Here is an 11,988-nt window from a genome sequence, read left to right as displayed (position 1 = left end):
AATGGATTCAAGAATGATGATATCTGTCCATGTGTTTTTATAAAGAAAACTGCATCTGGATTCATTATAATTGCTGTGTACATTGATGATTTAAATATCATTGGGACTCCTGAAGAGATTCTAACAATTATAAAAACTCTAAAAGAAGAGTTTGAGATGAAAGGTCTTGGAAGAACTAAATTTTTTCTCGGCCTGCAGATCGAGCATACGAAAAATGGGATCTTTATTCATCAAACGACATACACAGAGAAGATCTTGAAGAGATTTTATATAGATAAGTCACATCCATTAAGTACTCCAATGATCGTAAGATCTTTGGATGTGAAAAAGGATCAATTCCGTCCTAAAGAAGAAAATGAAGATATCCTTGGTCCTAAAGTACCATATCTTAGTGTCATTCGAGCGCTAATGTATCTTGCTAATAATACGCGACCCGATATATCATTTGCTGTGAATTTACTAGCAAGATATAGTTCCTCTCCAACCATAAGACATTGGAGTGGAATTAAACAAATCTTTCAATATCTTTATGGAACGGTTGATATGGGATTGTTTTATCCATATAGATCCAAGTCACAACTAGTTGGCTATGTAGATGCTGGATACTTGTCTAATCCACATAAAGGGAGATCTCAAACAGGATACCTATTCACATATGGTGGAACGGCTATATCTTGGAGGTCCACGAAACAAATGATTGCTGCAACATCTTCTAATCATGCCGAAATACTAGCAATTCATGAAGCAAGTCGCGAGTATTTTTGGCTCAGGAGTTTGATCCAATATATTCTGTCATCATGTGGACTGATTGATCATAAGATAGCTCCAACTGTCCTGTTTGAAGATAATACAGCTTGCATTGCTCAACTTAAAGGCGGATACATCAAAGATGATAGAACAAAGCATATTTCTCCCAAATTCTTCTTCACTCATGATCTTCAAAATCAAGGGACAATTGATATCCAACAGATCCACTCAAGTGATAATCTGGCAGATTTATTTACATAGTCACTCCCAAAATCCTCCTTTGAAAGATTGGTACATGAGAATGGGATGCGCCGATTTCGAGACATTAAATGATGTCGACAAGTGGGGTAGACTGTACTCTTTTTTCTTTGGTCAGGTTTTTTTCTCATTGGATTTTTCTTGACAAAGTTTTTAATGAGGCGGTCCCCATCACCAAAGGATATTGTACTCTTCTTCCTTCACTAAGATTTTTTCCATTGGGTTTTTCTTTAGTAAGGTTTTAACGAGGCAATAATCCTAAATGGTCATCCAAGGGGGAGTGTTGTGATAAGTACTGATGTAGATGTCCATTTTCAATGAAACTCTCTTTACCAAGGATGACTCTATTAAATGTAGTTTGAAAATGTTTCATTATAAATAGAGGCTTAAGCATCTGAATAAAAACATACTACAATCAATAATAAATACTATTCTCTCTCTCTTTATACATAACAATAATACGCTTTCTATACATTACTAATATTTCTTCCTCTCTTTTACATTGCTACATATGTTTACATATATGAATTATCTTTATTATTTTAAGTAATTATATTGATAGATATAATATTAATACTAAGACTATCTATTTATATTTCTTGTTTTAAATCTGTTTCCTCTTCATTATTTATTTATTCTACAATAATTTTCCAAAATACAAACCCTCAAACCCCCCGTCCCCCTCTTCAATGTAACACATTACACATGCACACACCTACGGAATGTAGAGAGAAAGGGAAAACAGAGAAGGGAAGAGAGGGGGGAGGAAGGAGATGGCGTCGGCGGGACAGGCAGCCGCCGTCGCCGTCGATGCTTGCAAGGAAGATAGGGAGAGTGAGGGCGATCGAGCTGAGGAGAAGCAGAGAGTGAGAAGACGCAAAGAGGAGGAGCCGTCCCGCACCGCCACTGCGTCGCCGGCACTGTCATGCGATGGAGGAGGAAGCCGTCGCCGTCGCCATCGAGCACGAGGGAAAGAGAGAGGTTCGCAGTGGAGTGAGAGGGAGAGAGAGACAGGCGCGAGGGAGAAGGAAGCTCACGACAGAGATGAGAGGGACCTTCGCCATCACCGCTGGTGTGGTCGGAGTCGCAGTCATCATCGTCGTCGATTGAAGGTGCCGCCGTCGTAGTGGAAGAAGCCCAGAGAGAGAGAGATGAATAAGGCCCGAAGAGAGTGAGCGTCGCTGCCATCGCCATTGGAGATGAACCCATTTGTTCTCTTGCTGGCGGAGGTATTGTTGTCATTGCTCTAGCTCAATTATGTATCGTTACTGTTGCTGTTTGGCTGCTGCTGAGGTTTCCTATCATCACTGGAGCTGCCGGAGAACCACTGTGGTTGTTGCCTAGGAAACGGAACGAGTGTAGGGTTTCCTTCCTATTCTTCAAACAGGTTTCAATTCAACTTCTCCTTTGGAATTTCATCTGTGTTTAGTTATAACTAGTATTTTGCTTGAGTTCATTTGGTTAATTGTCAAACTCTATGACATGCTTGTTAATGGCTGATTTTGCTGAGAATTGACTGCTAAAATTATTTGTAATTTCTTTTTATTTATGGATATCACTGTTGGAGCTGTTTGGAATTGTTTGATTGAATTGTTGACTATATTTATGATTCGCTGCTTTACTGCACGTTTTTTATGAATATGTTGCTGGAGATATTGGGTTAATTGTGTGATTGTCATGAGAAATTGGAAATACTCTAAGTTGCTGACTGTTTTGTTGGAAAATTGCTGCTGTTAGTTGAGTTTAGGTTAGAATGAGGAATTTCTGGTTAGAATTGGATATGTTGGATTGTCTGCTTGTGATTTACTGCACTTTAGACTAATTTTTGCTGAGAAAATGCTGTTGACATTGCGGGATTATGCTTGGTTACTGCTGGTTTTGGTGACTTTCGATGTTGAAATTGTTTCGGTGATGTTGATCGCAATAATTCACTGCATTAAGATTATTTGTGCTGTAAACTTGCTGCTGTTAGTTGGATTAGAGTAGAATTAGAATTTTCTGATGTTAGTTCATACATAGATAAACATGTTATGCTTCTTGAGTTGAATTTTAATTTGTTTGGTCTGGCTTGACTGAATTACTGTTGAATTACTGAGGTATGTTGCTGATTTGTGCACAATTGATGCTGATTTTGTGAATGGAGGTTGAATGAATACTTGTTTGTGATATTTGATTTGTTTAATGCCTTTGCACTCTAAGTGTTCGAGAAAAAAAATGTCTCAAAAAGTTTTTAATGAAATTTTTGGTTTAATGCTTGAAATCAATGTTTGTTTGGATGACTTGTTCAAATCACAAGATCCTCTAAGGTATGGGTTATGCAATGATGAGCCTTTATGTTTGGGAGAAAAACAATAAGGCTATATAAATAAAGTGGAGTGGATCTTGCTCTTCATAATTATAGTGATAGTAGTACCGTCCTACAAGCCAGGCTAATAAGTAATAATTGAGTTGCTACAAAAGTTACTGTTTTTCTTTCTTCTATTACTAGCTCAGACTAATCCTTGATGCACTGCAGAATGTGTTGAGGAGATGTAGTAGCCTGTTGCTGTCAGGTAATGTATGGCATATTTGACACAACTTAGTAAAATATAGTATTTAGATTTACTTTATCTGATATAATAACTGCTATAAACTTGTTGGTTGTGATTATATATGAGACAGTAACTAATTCTGTTAAATGATGGAGTCGTGTAGAGCTTTAAATGAGAAAATTCTAAGTCTACATGCTTTGGCGTTTGGTAACTGCTTTTTTCTCAAAATAATGCAACCAATTTTTGCTTTGGATACAACTTTTAATGTATACATATTCATAGTTAAACCCTTCTTGGATTGTATACTTAATTATCATACAAAAACCATGACTTAATCAAAACTGAAATTGACAAGAGATCATTCATTAAGGGGAGCAGATTCAACTCAGCCAAACATTTATTGAGTTTAAGGCATGTATACTATTTCTGACAAATGTACCCGGGTAGTTGTTTCATTTTAAGTATATTCTAAATGAATAAGCCTTTTGAAAATAATCTGAAGTAATTACATGCTGCATTATGTTTGTTTGCAAGTTATTCTTTCTATTAGGCCAAATGCACATAAAACGCAAAATAAAGAATGCATTGCAGAGGGTACAAGTGTTTTTCTATAGTGATATTTAGTTAACCTATAATTGATTTATAAGGTCAACTACATTAACGTGTGTAGAGGCTGATGTGTTTTCTATTATCCATCGATGTCTTATTTGCAGGATGGTGAGAACCCTGCAGAGGAAGCCAAGGAAAGCAACCATGGGAGATTGCTGGCTTGCATTGCTTCTCGACCTGATCAATGTGGCAGGGATGACGGGTAATGCATATAACTATTGCTTGTTTGGGTTGCACTGAATTTTGTCTAATTTGATTCTTGATCTGTTACTTATTTCATTCCTTCTTAAATGCTGCAGCTATATTTTGGAAGGTGAGCTTGAATTTTATATGAAGAAAATTCAGAAGGGAAAGGGTGCTGTCTTTATTCTCATACTTGTATATTGGATGGGATGGAATAGGTCTTATAATGACTTTAGTTATCTACACGTAATATTTTGATTGTACTTTTTGAAAAGAGATTTTATCTGGTATTACATGTAATGGACAAATTACACTCTATTTTTATTTGTATTGTTTGGACTAAAAATGTATCTAGCTTATAATGAAACTTTTATGATTTAAATTTCTTGAATTTCTTATTTTTAGATTTATTTGGTGATTATCATCGTTTTAGGATGTGATTATGCTTTAAAAAAAATTAAATCGCATAAAACAAAACAGGCTATATATGGTTACGGTTTTCAGGTAGGGTGACCATAGATAAACTATGGTCATGGTGAAAACCGTGACCATAGATAAGGCTATGGTCACGGTTTTAAGGAAGGATGATCATAGATAAGGCTATGGTCACGGTTTTAAGGAGGGGTGACCATAGAGCTATGGTCACGGTCAAAACTGTGACCTTAGATAAGGCTATGGTCATCGTTTTAAGGAGGGGTGACCATAGAGGCTTGACCATAGATAAGACTATGGTCACGGTTTTAAGGAGGGGTGACCATAGAGGCTATAGTCACGGTCAAAACCGTGACCATAGATAAGACTATGGTCACGGTTTTAAGGAGGGATGACCATAGAGGCTATGGTCACGATCAAAACTGTAACCATAGATAAGGCTATGGTCACGGTTTTTCCGTGTGACCATAGATTAACCTATGGTCACGGTGAAAAAACGTGGCCTAAAGTGTCAAAATTTGAAAATTGAAACCGTGACTATAGATAAAAAACTGTGACCATAGGTCCTAAACCATGACCATAGATCTATGGTCACCCTTTTTACTAGCTATGGTCACGGTTAGGCCTTTTTTTTTAGTGAGCTGCTGTGGATGATGAAGAGGAGGCAACAAGACTAGAAGAGATGTTCTGTGAGGAATCAATGGAAGATGTTAAGCAACTGAAGCAGCAGCAGCTCAACCTCCGGAAGCTCATCTAGTAATATGCTTAACTACTTAATTTTAAAATTTATTTTTAAATGACACTAATATGTATCAACTGTTGCAGAAATCTCCAACAATTTCACAACCTGTTCTTGATTCAGTTATGCCTCATTCAGTTAGGCCACCAAGTGCAAAAAGACCCCCTAAGAAGAAGAAGAATCTGAAAAGACCCCACTAACTACTCATCTACCACCATGTGCTCAATCACTTGTGAGGCCACCAACACCAAATGTGTAACTATCAGTAAAGCCATCACCTCCAACTACTCATGTGCCCCCACTATGACACCTCAAACCATGCAAGATGCCTCTCAGAAAACTACTTCAAGGTTCATGGACTTTATGCCAACTCCTACAATTAGAGGATCAAGTTCAACTAGGTGGCCACAGCCAAGCTTTCATCCACCAGCAAGCTAAGAAAAGGGTCAACCACTGCACAATTGAATGGAGGATCAAACAGAAGCAGCAATTCTACTCCAAATTCACGAAGCAAACATGTTTAAATTATGTTATTTTGTTGGATATGTAGTTTATGTTATTTTGTTAGATATGTCACATACTTTACTCTATTTTAATTATGTTTTGGTTTTTTATTTGAATTGATCATCATGATTGATAATCAAACTTATTTTGCATGTCTCAATAACTCAGTTACTACTTACATGGCAGGTTGTTTTGCTTATGTTTCATGTCATTTTGGTATACCATAAAAATTAAAAAATACTAATTATCAAGGGATATATTTTGCAAGTTATATATTTTGTAAGACTACATTTAACATTTTTTTAATTTGTCATATGTACAAATGTCCATCTCTCAATCGAGTATGGGTATTTTTGTCATGACAAAGACAACACAATCAAGAACATCAACCACAATAACATCAAATAGACACAAAACTACTAGCCATGGCATTGCATAATCATACACGAACAATTATTCAGATTCAAAACCTGTTCAAAATCAGATACACATTACACACAAAGTTAAACACCACAATAATTGACATAGTCACAAGCCACAACCTAAGTCTATTAACTTCAGCTTCAATCTTTCCTAACTTCATGAGCATCTTCACTTCAGCCTCTGCCTCAAGAAGATCTTCGTGCATCTTTCTTTCTGAAAATGCTCTCCTCAAGTCCTTCCATTAACCTTCGATTTCGTCTACCCATACAAAGTAGTTGCAGTCTGAAGTTTATCAATGGCAAAGAAAAATTAGATCAGAGACATATTCACTTTGAATAGAACAAAGTGTACAAAGGGTATACCTTCCATTTGGGACAACAGACGAACCACCTCCTAGGATTCGACTACAACAAGGTCACATCCAACCCACAGAAGCATCTCCCATTGAATTTTCTATCATGCACCCGCTTTAAAATTGAGCTTCCAGATACACTACCACAATTTCCATTCAAAGGTGGGGTAAAGAGTCTCCGCCTTGACATTGAAATATTTTCGAAGAATTTTGTTAACCTACGGTTAGGGTTCGTGTTTGGGATAAGAAAAGTTTTGAATTTGAAAAATTTTGAGATTTAGGGTTCATTATAATGGTCAAACAGCTCATGAGGCCACGTATGAAGACCCTCAGGCTATGTAACGCCGTAGTGTGCCATGTAGGGAGCGTCACTAACGGAGCCAACGCCGAAGTAACGATTGGTTAGTTTTGTCCCACGTATGTCATTATTGATGGGTACATTTGATAATTTTTTTTTCTATGCGTAGATTCGTCAGCGTTTTCAATTTTCATAGGTAGAAATTGTAGTTTTTTTTTTAAATAAAAATCATATTGATCATCATACTCTTAAAATATATCACTTTATTGAGACTCACTTTAATATAATAACATCTTTTATTAAAAACAAAAATTATTATAGATACTACATATTCTTCTTAGAAAATATATAAAAATATTTCAAAAATTATATCACTTTTATTATATAAAAATTACTTAAATACCTTGAAATTATTTTTATATGATTTACTAATAAGAATATATAACAATTATTTGCCCTAATCACATATTTGTTAGTAAACTATTAAAGGTATTACAAAAGATATTTTTAAAGGTATCTAAGTTATTTTTAAGAAGAATATGTAATACTTATCATAATTTTATTCTTAATAAAAAATATTATTATATTAAAATGAATATTAATAAAAGAAATATATTTTAAAGATAATATTTTTTAACAAAAAAAATTATTAAATAATATATTTTATTTTTATCCCTCTCTATTTTAAATTTTATTTTAATTTTATTCTTAACGTTTGATTCCAATTTTGCCATTCCTATAAAATTTTCACTAAAATCTCATAGTAAAAAAATGATCCTCAGTAATAGTTGTAAGATAAAAACTTCAAATAATTACACCAACTCCATAGTTTTAAACCATTACCACAACAACAGTCTAACAAAAAATGCCATTGGTCTTCATAAATTCATATAATTTGTACACTAACTCAACTATCATCTAAAAATTCAAAATTTAAAATTCAAATTGAGGATACAAAATTTAAGTTAAACTTTTTAATATAACATAAAGATGACCCTCAAAGTATCTAATAGTTCGACAAATTTTCATACAAAATGTTGTCGCAATAAAGAATCCCCAACCAACATTATTTATTTTGGAACAAAAAAAGAAAACAAAGTTTCTTAATTTCAAATTTCTTAAAAAAATATATTTTTGCATTAAAATGTCAAAAATTTAAAAAATATCTTTATATTTTATTTTGTTTTAATTTTGTTCCAAATTTTTTTTTTTTGGCATTAAAAGTACTTTTATTAACTAAAGTTGCATTTGTTTTTGTAAACAGGACAGGATATAACATTGAGACAGAAACACTAAAAATTATTTTTTATGTATTGTGTTTGGATATAATGGATAAGACACTAATATAATGTCTAGTATTATATTTGGATAAATATAAACAAGACTAAAATATAATGTAAAATTACTAAAATAGACTATCTAATAAAATGGATAAGATTTTTCACAAGATAATAAAAAGGGATAATAGGAGAATAATGAAAAATAACTATGGACAAAAAAAGAAAAAATTTTCATTAAAAATTCTATATCCACTTTTCTATTCCCGTGTCCATCCGTGTCCTTCGTTTAGAAGCGGATACAAAAAAAAAGTGTCTGAGAGACATTGTGTGCAGTGTCCATGTCTTTCTGTCTAAACACGTTTTACATATGTATTGTTCATGTCTCTGTGTTCTGTCGACAGAAACAAACGCAGCCTAATTGTTCAAGAATCTTAGAATCAATTTAACAAAAACTTTAACCTTTAACACAAACAACTAGTTCTTAGTTATCAGATATTATTGTTAAATTGATCCTAAACTTCTTAAAAATTTAAATACTAAAAATATATTTGATACAAATTAAAAATTTTTAAAATAAAATTAAAATAAAATAAAATTTATGAATAGTTTTAAAATTTTTGAATAACTTTAAGGAAAATAATATCTTTTATCCATATCAAAATAGAATCAATGTTTTTCCCCTGCCTATATGAACGAGAACTTGCATGCAATAGAATTTTTTTTAGGCAATAGCATGCAATAGAATCTACTGATGCATATTACCAAAAAGAGAATCTACTGGTGGATTGTTTATCAAAGAGACCTATTATACATACAAGTTTTTTGGCATACAAATTTATACAAGTTAATCTTAACTTAATAAAATTTACTTTTATAATGCAAGAAAGAAAAGGAAGAATTTGAATTATACAAAATTTATCAATATACATACACCAAAAATTTTTAAACAATACAATATAAATGATTTGTATGAACTTATATGTATAAATAACTTGTATGTGAAGAATAATTCTTTATCAAAAACAAAACCCACAAAAAGAATCTACTGGTGCGCTGTCTATAAAAGTCTATTTTTTTTCCCAGCCCCTTAAAGTAGGGAGTGGTGGCTAGTTCAGTTGTTGGCTTGTTGCTCGTTGGTGCATTCTCCTTAATGTTTTAGCTGCTGTGTGTTTCGGTTGGGCTGGCTTTGTCTAGCCTCATCAACGTCCAAAAAATAGACTACACAATAATTATCCTCTAACAAACTAAAACATAACCTATTTGCCAACGAGCCCTCCTTCCTACTTATTTTGGATTCAAATCTTACTTATTACAACTGATAGAAAAAAACTCCTAACTAATAGAGTTTAGAATCCTTTAATTTTGAGGAGAGTTCAATGATATAAAAACCATCAAAATAGTCATCCTAAATTCTTCTCTCTTATTAATTAATGAAATAAATAAAAAATATATAAAATTAAATCAATTTTTTTCATGCTATAGCCTTTATAATTTTTCCTTTTTCACATAATCAGATAATCTTTTCCATTATGAGTCCGTAAAAGAGAATTTATTCCCTAAATTGATTCTTACAAGATTTATCAAATAAATTTATTTTTTAAAAATTTTAAATTAATCCATTTAATTTTTTTTTCGCACTTCTAGAACTGATGTGGTTAATAATTGTTGGCCTAACTCATTAAGTGACAAAATAATACACACCTAACAGTATTGTATTTCTTGGAAATAGAACTTATGTAGTTAGGAATGAATTTTTAGAAAGTCAAGTATCAAATGGGTATTGTTAGATATTATCACTTAACGAACGAACGTGACTAGTTTAAAATTTTTTAAAGATGAATTTGATCTTTTAAAAACCAATTTTAAAAGAATCTTTAGCATAAGTACGATGAATACCATTGTTATTTAATGAGCTATAAATCAGAAAACTATATCAAACAAAAAGAATATTTTAACAAGCAAAAGATTTATTAACGGCATTAAGAAATTCCTCTTCTTCCACGGCAGCAAGGCAATAGCAGCTCAGGCCAGACACAGAGGGATAATGGCAACAACAAGACGACTCAAGCATTGACAAGTGACCACAACATTGTACAAGTAGTAGTACAATGACTGTGGCTCTTTCTTCCTCTGATTTGTTTCGTAGCTCCTCAGCAACACCAACAACACAGCCAAATGAGAAGTTCGTAGAAAGATAATCCTTTATAGTAGCTAATAAAAATATGCAATCTGTTTAGCAATAACTATCCGGGTAAATCTTCGAGACTCTGATGATCAAGTTAGTCATCATCTAAGAGGTATTAAGAGGTCAGTTGCTTTCTGACCTTGGGTGGTCTAGAAATTGTTGTAAGCATGACCTAACGTCACTTACATCTGAACAATGTTTGGAGGGATTGGTTGGAATGGAGATCTGAATTTGGATGGTTCTCTGAAGCTCCTGCCATGTCAATGTTCAAGATGTACCTAGACGGTGAATTGAATCCTACGGAATCAAAGGAATCTGAAGGGGTTTTGATGCCTAAATTAAAAGATTTTAGAATCAAATAAAGGCTTTGAAAATTTGAGTGTAGAATATTAGATCATAACTTGGTAAGCTGATTACTTCTCTTTATGAGCTCATCCCCATCATTTTCCCAAGTCTTTAGGAGACTTTGGCGAAGAAGTAACCGTTTTAAATCATGAAAAGCTTTTTAAGATTGATCCTCTTGATCATAGGCTATGTGTTTTCCCTGACAGATTGTTGGATTGGCTAGTTTAGGTCCAGGAAATGTTGGAAAGGTATTTATAAAATTAATAATGTTTAAGACACAATAAAAGATTAGTCCAAATAATTTAAAATTATCTTATTTAATATTTATTAATTATTGTTAGAATAATTATATAATTTTAGATGTAATTACAAATGTTATGTGTATAAAATTATATATGTTATATTATATATATGAGATAATTTTAAATAACCTCCCTAACATTATTTTTATAAAATTTTGGAATGGTATTTTTGCTTTCACTTTTGGTACATGGATAAGTTGACACACACATCAAATAACAAAATAAACTCAACTATATTAGGAGTTATGAGGGGGAGATATGAGAGGTCCCAACTATCTTATTTGGGGCTGAAGTTGGTCCTGGAGTGTTGTTACAGCAATTATTTTGGATTGATAGTGTCCAATTGTAAAAATCTGTTGAGAAAATTTAAACAATTTTAATTATCATCACATGTAAAGAGGGATGGGAATCAAGGAGCACATGCTTTAGTGTTTGGCCAAATTAGTTCTAACCCAACCAAATTTAACATGGTTAGGAAGAGGCTCCAATAATATAACTAATTTGGGACTTTTTGATGTAATGTGTTCTTCATCTTAACAGAATTATCCGTTTCAAAAAATAATTATATTTATCATCATAGTTATTTTAATTAAAAAAAATTAAAATAAAAAATTTGATAAAATAATATAATAATATTTTAATTATCTTTAAATTTATAATTTTTATTATCTTAATTTAAAAATAATTAAAATATTACTTTATTAATTTTTCCGCGTTAAAGAAGTTTTATCCATTTTAATTTCTATTCCAAACTCAACAAAGAAAATATTTGAAAAGAAACTAAAAGAGTACAAAGAAGA

General features: G+C 32.6%; 1 protein-coding gene across 3 annotated transcripts; it reads left to right on the top strand.

Moving 5' to 3' along the window:
* The first annotated feature begins 1,639 nt into the window (after positions 1–1,639).
* On the top strand, positions 1,640–4,483 carry LOC107643931 (uncharacterized). Of its 3 annotated transcripts, none has more exons than XM_088486076.1 (4): positions 1,640–2,363; positions 3,521–3,557; positions 4,250–4,347; positions 4,445–4,483. In XM_088486076.1, exon 1 carries the CDS (start codon positions 1,779–1,781, stop codon positions 2,130–2,132), a length of 354 nt encoding a protein of 117 aa, XP_088342202.1. In that variant the 5' UTR covers positions 1,640–1,778; the 3' UTR covers positions 2,133–2,363; positions 3,521–3,557; positions 4,250–4,347; positions 4,445–4,483. The 3 variants fall into 3 exon arrangements, with proteins under 3 accessions (XP_088342202.1, XP_088342201.1, XP_088342203.1); XM_088486075.1 differs by having other exon boundaries at positions 1,640–2,392; XM_088486077.1 differs by lacking the exons at positions 3,521–3,557; positions 4,445–4,483 and having other exon boundaries at positions 1,640–2,392; positions 4,250–4,346.
* Positions 4,484–11,988: the final 7,505 nt, after the last annotated feature.

Source organism: Arachis ipaensis, chromosome B5 (genome assembly GCF_059453495.1).
Source record: "Arachis ipaensis isolate K30076 ecotype BB chromosome B5, ASM5945349v1, whole genome shotgun sequence".
NCBI classification, from domain to species: Eukaryota; Viridiplantae; Streptophyta; class Magnoliopsida; order Fabales; family Fabaceae; genus Arachis; species Arachis ipaensis.
The sequence above is the reverse complement of the archived record's forward strand: the minus strand, read 5'-3'. Positions and strand labels throughout refer to the sequence as shown.

Excerpts from the sequence above, each read along its gene's own strand:
- LOC107643931 (XM_088486076.1), top strand. The coding sequence starts at position 1,779 with ATGGCGTCGGCGGGACAGGCAGCCGCCGTCGCCGTCGATGCTTGCAAG.